Raw genomic sequence first — 12231 nt, 5'->3', positions numbered from 1 at the left:
TATATATATATTCAACACAAGGGGTGGAATTCAAGATTATCTAATTATCTTCGAGATACCGTCTTAGGTAATGTAATCTAATCTAATTCTTTTTTCGATTGATGTTTCCAATGGAAATTTTGAAAATACGGATACATTTCTATTTTAATAATAAGTTCAGAAATGGAAAATTTACTACTCGAACTCACATTACTATAAAATTTGTTTCCAGTCGTCTATAACCTATATTAACTTAATTAAGCCTACTCCGAGAAGTGTATATAGTAATGTGTTTGCACATACAACACCAATACCAAGATTATCTCGTAACATAAACTATATAGTGTTGTGTGTACACTTATAACGTAGCTTATTCCTCACTAATAAACATTTTTCGAAAATATTAACGTTGCTACTCACCCGACATGCTTTTAGTCTATGTCAATCTCAATGCTGACGGTCCCAGCTATCGCAACGTCAAATGCGTTTAAGATTGCGTTACAACGTCGACGCGTTGTCAACTATCCGCATCAGTCTATGTATAAGAGAACAGAAATGTCGAAATACACAAACTGTGGATGGGGCACAATTACACAGTCTAGTGGAAAGAATAGTGCGCTCGCACGCTTGGCGTACACTCATGTGGGTAATGCCGTGAATCGTTTCAAACCCAGCCCTAGGTTGGTCAAGAGTTTGGAATGATCCATTATAATTTAAAGGTAAATGTATATTAATTATCTTAGTTATGCTTATATTAAGTCACGAATTGCCTAATTCAAAACCTTTTCGACTATTAGGTATGGAATATTCATCGATAATGATCAACCAATGTTAGACATCCATACACTGTAGTACAATTAATTAATTGCCAATATCACCATGGTAGCACTAAACAATTTTGCCAAACAATTTTTAGTCGTATGGTCATACATTAATTCTATACTATGAGAAGAAACGGTCTACGTAAATTGAAGTGCGTAATGCATGTTTTATAACCAATTTATTGCCTTTTAAAATGCTATATTATGATGAATAATTCTTCATTTATGTTTAAACTTAAAGTAAAACTATTACGAATAAATGGAAATAAGTAATTGACAAACCTAATTGAAATACACAGTAAAAATCACCAGCATCATTTTTATATGGACGCACGTCTATATGTATTTAAGCAGTCTTTTTTTAATATTTTCTATTTTTCTTTCAGTATAATATAAAATGTCATAATTTCATAATTTAAAAAGGATAAATTATAAAAAAAAAAAAAAAAAAAAAAATTAACTAACAGGACAACGTATTTTTATTGTGGCCAATAATATTTCCATCCTAAAGTTCTGTTCAGTGCCTTTGCTAAGTTGTATAAAATACCCCAAAGCATACATCTAACGTTGTACTAATATAGTTATTATTGACGAAGCCAGATGGAGATGATTAGTTTTAAGGAAGGTCTATTAGCATCAGCCTTCATATCTGCGAACTCCAAGCGGATGTGGTACGGTATTGCGCAAAAGGTTGGAAAATATACTTTGCCCAAAGAGTTCGAATTTGGAAATCATTATTCAAATACGCACTTGAATTGCTAATATTGAATATATTTGTCCATTTAAAATGGACATTTTTGCAGGCAAGTGTATGGTAAAACTTCAATACAATTAAATACAAGCAATATAAACAAAATAAGGTTTACAAAAGATACTTAAACTAATATTAAAATACAGATACAATTCCAAAAGAACATCAAAGTATAGTAAACATTATATATGTAAGATGTACTAAGGAATCCATCTATAAATTGAAGGTAAAGATACCTTTCATTTAAAGATGGATTACAATCGTGTTTTCAGCAAAAGAGCAGTTTAACGCAATCATTTTAATAATTTTAGAAATTCTGGAAATATGGACACCATAATCTCCTTTTCACCCTCTATGCCTATATTTAGCATTTTGTATCGTTCACACCAATTGTTGACACTGCTGACACAAAAAGACTACTCAACTCCTGGAATACAAGGTCAGAGTTATAACGACGTGCAGGTGCACCAGTTACCTACAAACCATCTCCGGAAATTCTCCGGAAATTCAGCGGAAATTCTACGGAAATTCTTAAACAGTGATATCAATTATATTACGATATGTTTCTATTCACCAAAAGTGTGATTCGTTTGAAACAGATCTTGTGAATGCTAATTCTGATATTGTATTATTTCCTTATTTGCTGTAGTAAATCAGATGCCAGTTTGGCGGCAGTCTTTGGGCGATTACCTGTTTACCAAATCATCGAGATCAACCAGGTGACAATTCTAGCATACGCGTCAATATTTTATGCGTCTCATACTCTTAGTCTTTTCGATATCACTAAGAGTCACAATGGCTCAATAAGAATAGCAAACATTGATTGAACATTGTAATTATGATAAAATTTAAATAATTTCTTATTATCGACATTAATTCATGTTGTTTCTGCTAATATGTTATTTCCAAAACTGTATTACATAATACATCAAAATAAGCAACCGCAGGATAAGACCTCTGAATATATGTTTAGTTCTCTTGATGTTTCATCAGCAGAAAATTGCACCACATCAATTTTGTTTTAACTTTGTCGTGTTTTTAAATTTTCATGTTCTTTAATATTCAAAAGCAGTGCATTCGCTATTAGGACTAAAATTTTGACAAGATGGAACTAATGAGGGTGTTCCATAATTAGGTATCAAAGTGTTTATTTGCTTTTAATTGTGGTAACAATCACAACGTTTAAAATATTTGAATAGGATCACGTGATTTCAAATATTAACAGCAATGTATTTGTTACCATAATTATAAATTGTTTAACATTTAATGTGTTTTGGCGTGAAAGCGTAATGCATTTTGTTAAATATTCTTTCCATCAACGTATCTAATATATTTTTTAAGATATAAAAAAAACCAGATAAAACTTTGACTCCCTTGTCAGTACAGGAAATCATATGTTACAATTATACATCCAAGTGTGTCAAATTACAAACTATTCACACAAAAAATAAACAAACATGTGCATGGGAATGTTCAAAACAACATATAAATGAATATTTAATTCATAGGATATCAGCCAAGTAGTTTTGAGAAAACAGCTTCAAAAGATTTCAAAATCAATAACTTATTATTTGGATTTGTGTTTTTATTATCTTTGTTATATTTGTTATTTTAATATCCTTTTCATTTAGATTTAGTGATTGATATTTTGCAGAAAAAGAGCAAACACTTGCAAGTGTTCAAAATTCTGATTCTCAAACATATATACACTGTCTCTTATACACATCTAGATGTGTATAAGAGACAGTATATATATATATATAAATTTTAAAAGGCAAATGGGAAAAACTTTTTTTTATCAAAGTTCACCATTTATTATCAATTTCAATATATCATTATCTTCTGTTTATACTATTTGGTAAACAAATGCTTTTGAAATAATATCAATATTATAAGGCTGAAATAATATATATATATATAATAATATGTATAATTCACCTGTCTTTTGATATGGTTGAGTTGCTTCCAAATGTTCCGGAATTTCGCTTTGTTACTCACTGAATTATAGAACATATTCCCGATTCTCTCTTACTGTTAAATTGTTTCCCCCATTTTCTCGTACCATGGTTATGGAACGTGTGGGTCCAATTAAATCGCTCGATCGATGGTAACTAATGCTTTTTTATCCATTTGCAGTTACTTAAACTAGTACCATCAGTGATCCGACGCGCGTGAGCTGCAGTACAACGACCCATCGTGACAGTTAATGCGACGATAATGCATTTTCTGCAAAACCATTTTTTTTTCAGTTTTATTTATATATTTTTAAAAATCCAAATTGAAAAATAATATTAGAACATCTAGATGTGTATAAGAGACAGTATATATATATATATATAATATTCTGGCTTTTGATAATGAGGTGTACGATTTTTTTTCAAAAAGTGAAGAGTATAGTTGCTAATAAACATCATAATAGTTCTAAAAAATCAATTACAGAAATTAGCAAGTAAACACAACACACAAAAAGTGAAACTTCTAGAAGAGCTTTCTAAGAACACCTAAAAAGAGTCCACACATAAGCTGATCTTTGACCATCATGGGTAAACACTAATTGAAATTATATGGGTCCTTGCTTGAGCACTCCACAAACACATTAACATTATTTGAAATATTGACATATACAATAGGGCCTATAGGCCATAACGATAGTACTACAGAATATATCAACACGTTTGTCGAAATATATATTCTATGATATCCGTAGTACTACATTAAAATTCAATATAAAACCAGATGGTTAATAGAATATTTTATTCTAAGCGAGGTGTGCTTTTCTTTTATGTTCCGTTAGAATTGTGAAAAACTATAGCCTGTAAAGCACCGGTGGGCAAACTGCGGCCCGACAGCAATTTTTTTCCGGCCCGCGAATATGAAATAAAAACCCTATGTGTGCGGCCCGCCAAGCAACATTGGCTAGAAAACACCTTATTTTTTACGGCCTGACACCGATAATATGTAAAAAGTAATATTAAAGTTGGGAATGAAGTGGTGTAAAAGTAGTGATTGGAGGTTTTTAGGAGCGCACTGGAATGATCGAAGTTTGGGTGCGGCCCTCAGTGTTAAATCAAAAATTCACTTTGGCCCTTCGACCGATTGTTAATGTTATGCCCACACCTGCTGTAAAGTATAATGGAGCGAGTAAAGAGCAAAAACACGGCTTGGTTGTAAAGAGACAGGAATGTGTTAAGGATCTAGGTATTTGAATGAATATTCATGAAGGCTTGCTCCTTAATGAGATAATGAATTATGCTCTACGATTCTATTTATCTTTTCTGCATTTATGTTTCCATGTTATTTTTGATGTTCAAGGGAAATGGTAAATGTTTGCATTTTTTAGGGAGAAAAGAGGGAAGAAATGTATGTAGTATTTTATATTGTATTTGAAAATAAGGAGTAAAGTTTGACACAGTTTTTTTTTATTAGTGGGTAGAGGTAAAATTTGAATTATCGAGAAAGGAGGGAAGAAGCCACATTGAGTTTGAAGTTTTAGTTGTTCTTATGATGTATCTTATAATCATTTGTCTTTAGGTTTTGTGTTTCGGACGCAGCTTTGATTTGCAAAGTGTGACACTGATGTAAAAGTCCAATAGATTTTACTATTATCCAGCATAGCCCCATCGCGAAAACAGCGTACATTCTTAATATTGTGTCACCATGACATAAATCTGGAGCCCCGGACATTTTCGAACAAAATTGTATGTATAACTCGTAAACACTAGTTATGAATATATACCCTCTTTACATAAAAATCGATAACAGTTTTTTAATGAAATTCACTAACGGTAATGGACACTACACATTCAAATGAGACGTTCAATTATACATGCGAAACCATTATGACTAACAATAACATAATTCTACTACCACAATAAAATCAATAGACGAAGAAATATAAATGGAGCATATATACATGTGTACACTACTCTCTTCCTCTTTTATTTGATACCAAACAAATGTTGAACAACTGGTTTCATGCACATTTCGTTAAGAATAATTGATAATAAGTGATACAATTTAGAATAAAGGAGAGAGAAAGAAAAAAAGAAATGTTAAATATAGTAAATATGTGTGGAACACATAGTTGAACAAATGAATTATATATATTAAAGACATAATACTATACTTCTTAAATTTCACTCTACAAACTGCTACATGCGCTGGGCAATCTTTACTAGGGAAAGGAAACGAATATTGTAGGTGTACGTATGGTGGGGCAGGTGGATATATTGTTGCACTGTGTGTTTTGGTCAATAGTTAATCAATAGTCCATAGTTACTTGTTTTTGACTAAGAATTTGTTGTTTTCCCTCTATATAGAAAGCAGTTCTTTTGTTTGTTATCGGGGAAGACGATTTTGTACAGCCGTCAACATGCTAGTTCTTAACCTGGTGGTCAGTCCGTGGTGTTCAAACCACAAGCCAAGCACATATTGACCATTTTCGTCGAGTGTGTGTGGTTGACGAACTTTGAAGTGGTTCATGCTATGCTTCAGCCCTAGGTGCAAACATTCCATGCCTAATAAATATAATAATTTTTTAAAAATCACTTTTGTCCACTTATTTTACTTATCCTACTTAATTTTACAGTTTAAATAGCGTGTCTATTACTTATTTGACATGTAGGCCTAGTGTCTTGGTGATTACCGAAGAGGTGAGAAGATGTCCTGGCTCTTACTAGCTAGACGCGGATTCCTGAATTGTGGGCTTGTATGAAACATTCTACGATAACAAAAAGTCTTAACTTAATGATATAATTTTAATACAGTTACCCACCAATTCGAGGCCCCCTTTGGGACCTGAAAAGTTAGGGTGGTCTCAGGGTTTGGTCTCCTATTAGAGGGTTAGCTTTGTGTCTAAAAAATAAGATTGTTATTTGGTCCTTTGAAAAGTGGTCTTCTCACATTAGACTGGTCTTGGAATTAGAGGGGTCTCGAATCTTCATTGAGTTGTCTTTTGAGCAAATTTAGGTAAGTACTGAACACCAATAGCATCGACTAGGAAGTTAAATACAAACACGGTCGCATAATTTTAGTGTTTTCTTTTCAGAAAACTATGGTCGCATCGGTATATCTGTTTTGCAACAAAATAGTTTCATAAGTAGGTCTGCATCGATTTTGAAAAATCAAATCATATTTAATACTGTTTTAATAATAAATTTTCATAACGTTAGAGAAAATATGTTATTTTGTTGGTGTATTCCTTACGTTATTATATCATCAATATTATCTTAGTTCAGAGTTTTATAGTATTTAGAAGCATATCCTAATATGTGTTTGCGGTATAGAAATGTAAACCTAGTAGACATTGAATTCAGATAGTTTCATCTGGCTTACTTACAAGAACATTTTCCATGTTTATTAGACATTAAGTAACAATTAATGCTAAGTAATATAAGAAGCGGTTTGTTATTATTCATAATTTCCACATATATATTATGCTATATACTTAAACCTAACTTAGTAAGTAATATAGCCAGATATACTATATATATGATATATTAGGCCTATATATAATTCTTCATTAATATTTTCGTAGCTCACACGTAAGATTGTTCAAAACTTAGCATTAGTTTGCACATACTAATTTAATGTAAAAATGTTAAACCACGGCACACCTAATCTCTTAAAAACTTATTCTGATTGGTTGAATAATTACTCATTTCTGATAAGTTAAAATATATTTGAAAGCAAAGCTGGCAATTTCAGTAACAAATTAAGTTATTAATTTTAAACACGACCATCACACTCAAATAATGGATTTGTATTATTCTGCAAGCGATTTGGTTACCTACTCCGTTTCTTGAGAGTGGAATGCAGTTTGACACATATGAACAACGGCTTATTATGGATATGGGTCCAAAGTGCTTACTTTGCGGCTATTAGTGCAGTCAATGAATACTGTAGTCTTTATATCGATAGCATCCATCCGTGCATACCACACTATGTGTGACTAACCGTTTGCATACAACAATACAACATTACACAAATATAGTCCAGTAAAATACATCAATATACCACTGATATGCAATACTTTCATACAAAATTTGTTTAGTCTAACGTTATTAATAATTCATCAATCATAATCAATTCAAGTAACGTAGACGTAGGTTTAGTCGCCTAAATTTGCAAATATATGTTGATGTTATTTGTTGATCAGTAGTCTGCACCATGGTAAATCAAACCCTGAACATCAAAAGTGTACTAATCGTTGACGAGAAAGAAATAAGCAGTGTTGCTTTTAGTGATAAACGTCATCTAGTTACTAAACGATCGATGTTACCATTTATTGACGCGTTTTGCGTTTCATGTCTAATTCAAACCGTCTCTGATTAGAGCAATTACAGTTAAAGTTGCTCTCTGTTATGTGTAGGCTTATCGTAGTCGTGCATACATTAAATTAAACATTTTAATGGACCGGTAGCATTGAGAATGAGAAACTGCTATCTATATTACAAATGGATTGAAGACTCTTTATATTTGAAGTCCATGAAGAAAATTGAGGGCCCATAATTAATTAAATAAACACCCATCAATGAGAGGGCCACTTTAATGTATACCAGTCAATCAATGGAATCTATACCTTTCATTCGTCAGTTTTCCGATTTCCTGACGCGTATATTTAATTCCGCACGATTTGCCGACGAGCCCTGACAGGTGGAAAGGGAGATTCTACTCAGAGTTTAACACCTCTTTAAGACAATATCACATAATCTGTCAGCTGATGCATTTGCAGGAAATTTTAATAGATGTTAATAGTTTAAATAACGTACAAATCTTCAAACATTCACGTGGAGCTTCTAACGACTGCCTTAAACATATTCAGTTGAACATTATTAAGACATGAATTATAAAACAAAGCTATCAATAGGATCTATATTATTTTCCATTATTTCATTTATACTTGGGCTAACATCAATAAATATTCTTGCTTATCCACGATAACTGTATCTGAATATGTTATACATTCATTGTCTGCAAAGACCACATGATAACACAACATTGCTGCATTCACATCTGATCCGAATCAATATTCCGACGCATTTCTGAAATTCTAAAGTTCTGTCCGGATTACTTTACCAAAGTTTCTTTGACAAAAAAACCTGTTATATGCGCATCAGGCCCGTAGAAGCAGTTTATTATTGGTCAGGCCAAAGAAACGAAGCCCCCCCCCCCTTTGACTCCTTAGAGGGGTATTTACCAGGGGCGGCGCTAGAGACTCCCTGATGAGGATCCTAGCTCCATGGTCTATAGCTGAGGTGAAAAAATTTGAAATAGACTATAGTATTCTACCGACGAAGGGTCAGAGGTTTTATTCCCCCAGACCCCGTACCGGTGGCGTCAACACTGGTGTTTTGGCACTTCCAAGATATACAAAAATTGAAACTGTTTGTCCTACAGGGCAGTATGACGCAAGGCTTCTAACCTGTCTTATGCGGACCATATCTTATCAAAGCCAAACTCGACAGCCTATCTAAAAAGTAGTAGCACAGAGGGAAGAGAGACCGCTTCGCCGCTTAATACTCTGGAAACTTTAATGTCCAAATAGAAGAAGCAGATTTATAACGTATCCCGATACCCTATGCAGGGATGCGGGACTGACTCAAGAAGAACTTAGAACTCTTGGAAACAAAGACCAATGGCGTGAAACTGTGTCCAGTATCGCGGCAACAGGCGAAAGATAATAATGATAAGATTGAAAAATGCACATTTAATAACTTTTAATTGCACATTGCTCGCTAAAACACTAAATCGATTTAATGTATGGGCCGATGATGGTTTAAATCAGGTTATTCAATTGAAAATTAGAATGTTAAAATATCTAGTTCTTCGTAAATTTAAAGACCTACTGCAGTTCCTATTCGTTTACCGTGACTTTTTAAAGTTGCCTCCTCACGTATTATGTATCTTCCCGAATTCCCAAAATTGCAACCAGTGTAGAAAATGTACCGTAGTGCATTAATTGGGAGTTATCTGCGACTGAAATACTACCTGGTAAATTTAAAAAAAATTTCTTAAGATATAAATTATCATAACATATATGTATTACTAATACTGGGCATTCAGACTGTGTTCTCGGCGCATGTTCTCGGCACATAATGTTCTCGGCACACGTCATTTTTTGTAGTCTGAACGTGTGCTAATGGAATTTATGTCGAGCACAGAATGTTCTAGCTAGAACCCAGTTGAACCACGTTCTCGGAACAAAATGTTTTCGAACTACGACTCTGGAATGAAGTCTGAACGTGTGCCGAGCATAAAATGTTATAACTGCACAGCAAAATCCTGATTCTTATTTTGAAAAAAAAAATACTTGTTTTAAGCAATTATTTTCTAAAAATAAGTAAATTTTTACTTGTCCATATACTGAGAACTTTTGGCTAACCAAGAATACAAAATTCTCACCAAGAATAATTCTTAGTAAGAATAATATTCTTACCAAGACTACAAAATTCATTCTTGACAAGAATTATATTCTTACCAAGACTGCGAAATTCATTCTTAGCAAGAATAATATTCTTACCAAGACTGCGATTAGCAAGAAAAATATTCTTACCGAGAATAATTCTTAGCAAGAATAATATTCTTACCGAGAATTCTTCTTAGCAAGGATGATATCTTACCAAGAATATAATTCTTAGCAAGAATAATATTCTTACCAAGACTACAAAATCCATTCTTAGCAAGAATTTTCTAATCGAGAATAACATTATGGCCACAGTATTCTTATCAAGAACAGTATTCTTACCAAGAATATCAAGAGAAATATCCTTACCAAGAATACTATTTCTTACAAAGAATAACAATAAAAATAAGATTCCACCTTGTAATTTCGACCTTGGCAAGAATAACCTAGTAATATAAAAATTAATTTCAATTTAATTTCTCTTACTTCCCACTAAGTTGTTGAATACTAGAACTAGTATGGTCTAATCATCCATAAAATTATAACATCTTCCTGTGTCTTAACACAAATCATTACAACTGTACCTTATACTAGCATGAAGTAGAGTACTGCATAATTGAAACTTGGCAGTAGACAAATTACTGAAACACAATACAGTACCTCTTATTTATCTCTGAATTTTATTTAACAAATTATCAATAAATATTGTCGTTATTCTATTTCACATGCTCTTTTTACAAATCTACATGGTAAAGAAATGAATTGCAACAAATATGAAATGAATGAATATAAAATCGTCATTCTACTTTACATGCTCTTATCAGAATAATAAAGAAAACGAATTGCATCAAATATAAAATTAAAAATTATGCTATAAATTACTATTTTAACAAATAAAAAAGTATATGAGTGTACTATATGAATTGAATGAATTTACAGAACCTTTTTTGTAACTTTTAGAACATAATGGGTGAGTAAAAACCTTTATATTATAGACCTATATCAATTATATACAAAAGCATGTAAATATAAAAATGCATAATACAAAATCTGACTTGCCATGCTTTAAAGCTTGATTCCATAAATTACCATTTTAAAGAATGACTGTACTACTGTACTAGTATATGAGTGTCCATACACACAAGCAAGGCACAAGAATTAAATTGAATCTAAAACAGTTTCATGTTTTCTGTAACATTTTAAATAATAATAATAACAATAATAATAATAATACTGTATTTATTCGGCAAAGTAAAAGTACAATTTTGCCAGGAGCAAGGAATAGGCAGGAGCCCCTACAGTAAACTGCCCATGCTCCATCATCAAATGAAATATGTAAAGGAGAAACATTAAAAAGTACAACTGATTTAAAAATTAACTTAACTAACAAAACTAAAAATGTAACTAAAATTAAAAATCCTGATTTGAAAATAAACTCAGAATAGTCAATAAAAAATGTAATATTATAAAGAGCATACAAACATAAACATGTATAACTTACAAAATCGGATTATGCATGCTTTTATTTAATTTGATTCTACTTGATAAAGACAAGTCAATCGCTTGATTTAAACTTGCTAGGCCATTACTGACTCAACTGTTTTAAGCAAATCAGCAGGAGTTTCTTTATCAAGTAGAATCAAACACTGCAGCACGGATAATCCGATTTCGTGGGATTTTGGATAATCAAAATCCAGGAGATAAAAAGCACCCAAAAAAGCTAACAGGGCTTCATCAAGTTTGGATATTTCCACTGTCGTGAGAATTGTTCTGCCAACAACAACATAGCTGTTGGTTGCATCCAGTAAAAGAACAGGAACATTCCCACTTCGACGGGAAACCCAATTTTCTGGATCTTCATGGTCCTATTAAAAATAAAACAACAATGGTTATTATACCTTAAAATCAAAAAATGACTCAAACTGTCCTCCAGCTGAGGTGGCTTGGTGGCGGAGGCAGAGGCAAGCCCCAGCTCTATTTTAGGAAGAAAAATAAATTAAGAGAAATAAATAAAAAATAAGAATTGGTTACATATTATTAAAATATTATTTTATTTAAATAGTTACCTTCAAAATTTCTAACAAGTCCGTCACTTTTTTTGTTTTTTTCCCACTGAATATCTGTGACATGTTTGTGAAGATATGTGTTATCTTTGCATCTGAAGAAAAAAAAGTTTAATGATAAATGAAAAGAATAACTCTGCAAGTACGACTATAATTAAACACATAAAATATTACATAACAATATTATATATATACTGTCTCTTATACCCATCT

General features: G+C 32.2%; 2 protein-coding genes across 2 annotated transcripts in view; both read right to left on the bottom strand.

The window, feature by feature from the left end:
- Nucleotides 1–637, bottom strand: part of LOC117123635 (probable cation-transporting ATPase 13A3) — a 43426-nt gene extending 42789 nt beyond the window's left edge. Inside the window, exon 1 of the mRNA XM_033269636.1 lies at nt 400–637. Within this exon, the coding sequence (XP_033125527.1) occupies nt 400–406 (7 nt within the window). The 5' untranslated portion in view covers nt 407–637. The remainder of the gene's footprint in view (nt 1–399) is intronic.
- Nucleotides 638–10991: 10354 nt separating this feature from the next.
- Nucleotides 10992–12231, bottom strand: part of LOC117123570 — a 4604-nt gene continuing 3364 nt past the window's right edge. The window contains exons 3-4 of the mRNA XM_033269548.1: nt 12022–12113; nt 10992–11820 (exon numbers count right to left, since the gene is read on the bottom strand). Of these exons, the coding sequence (XP_033125439.1) occupies nt 11533–11820; nt 12022–12113 (380 nt within the window). The 3' untranslated portion in view covers nt 10992–11532. The remainder of the gene's footprint in view (nt 11821–12021; nt 12114–12231) is intronic.

Source organism: Anneissia japonica, unplaced genomic scaffold, assembly GCF_011630105.1.
Source record: "Anneissia japonica isolate Jap-2015-1 unplaced genomic scaffold, ASM1163010v1 scaffold287714_len2871179_cov188, whole genome shotgun sequence".
NCBI lineage: Eukaryota > Metazoa > Echinodermata > Crinoidea > Comatulida > Comatulidae > Anneissia > Anneissia japonica.
The sequence above is the reverse complement of the archived record's forward strand: the minus strand, read 5'-3'. Positions and strand labels throughout refer to the sequence as shown.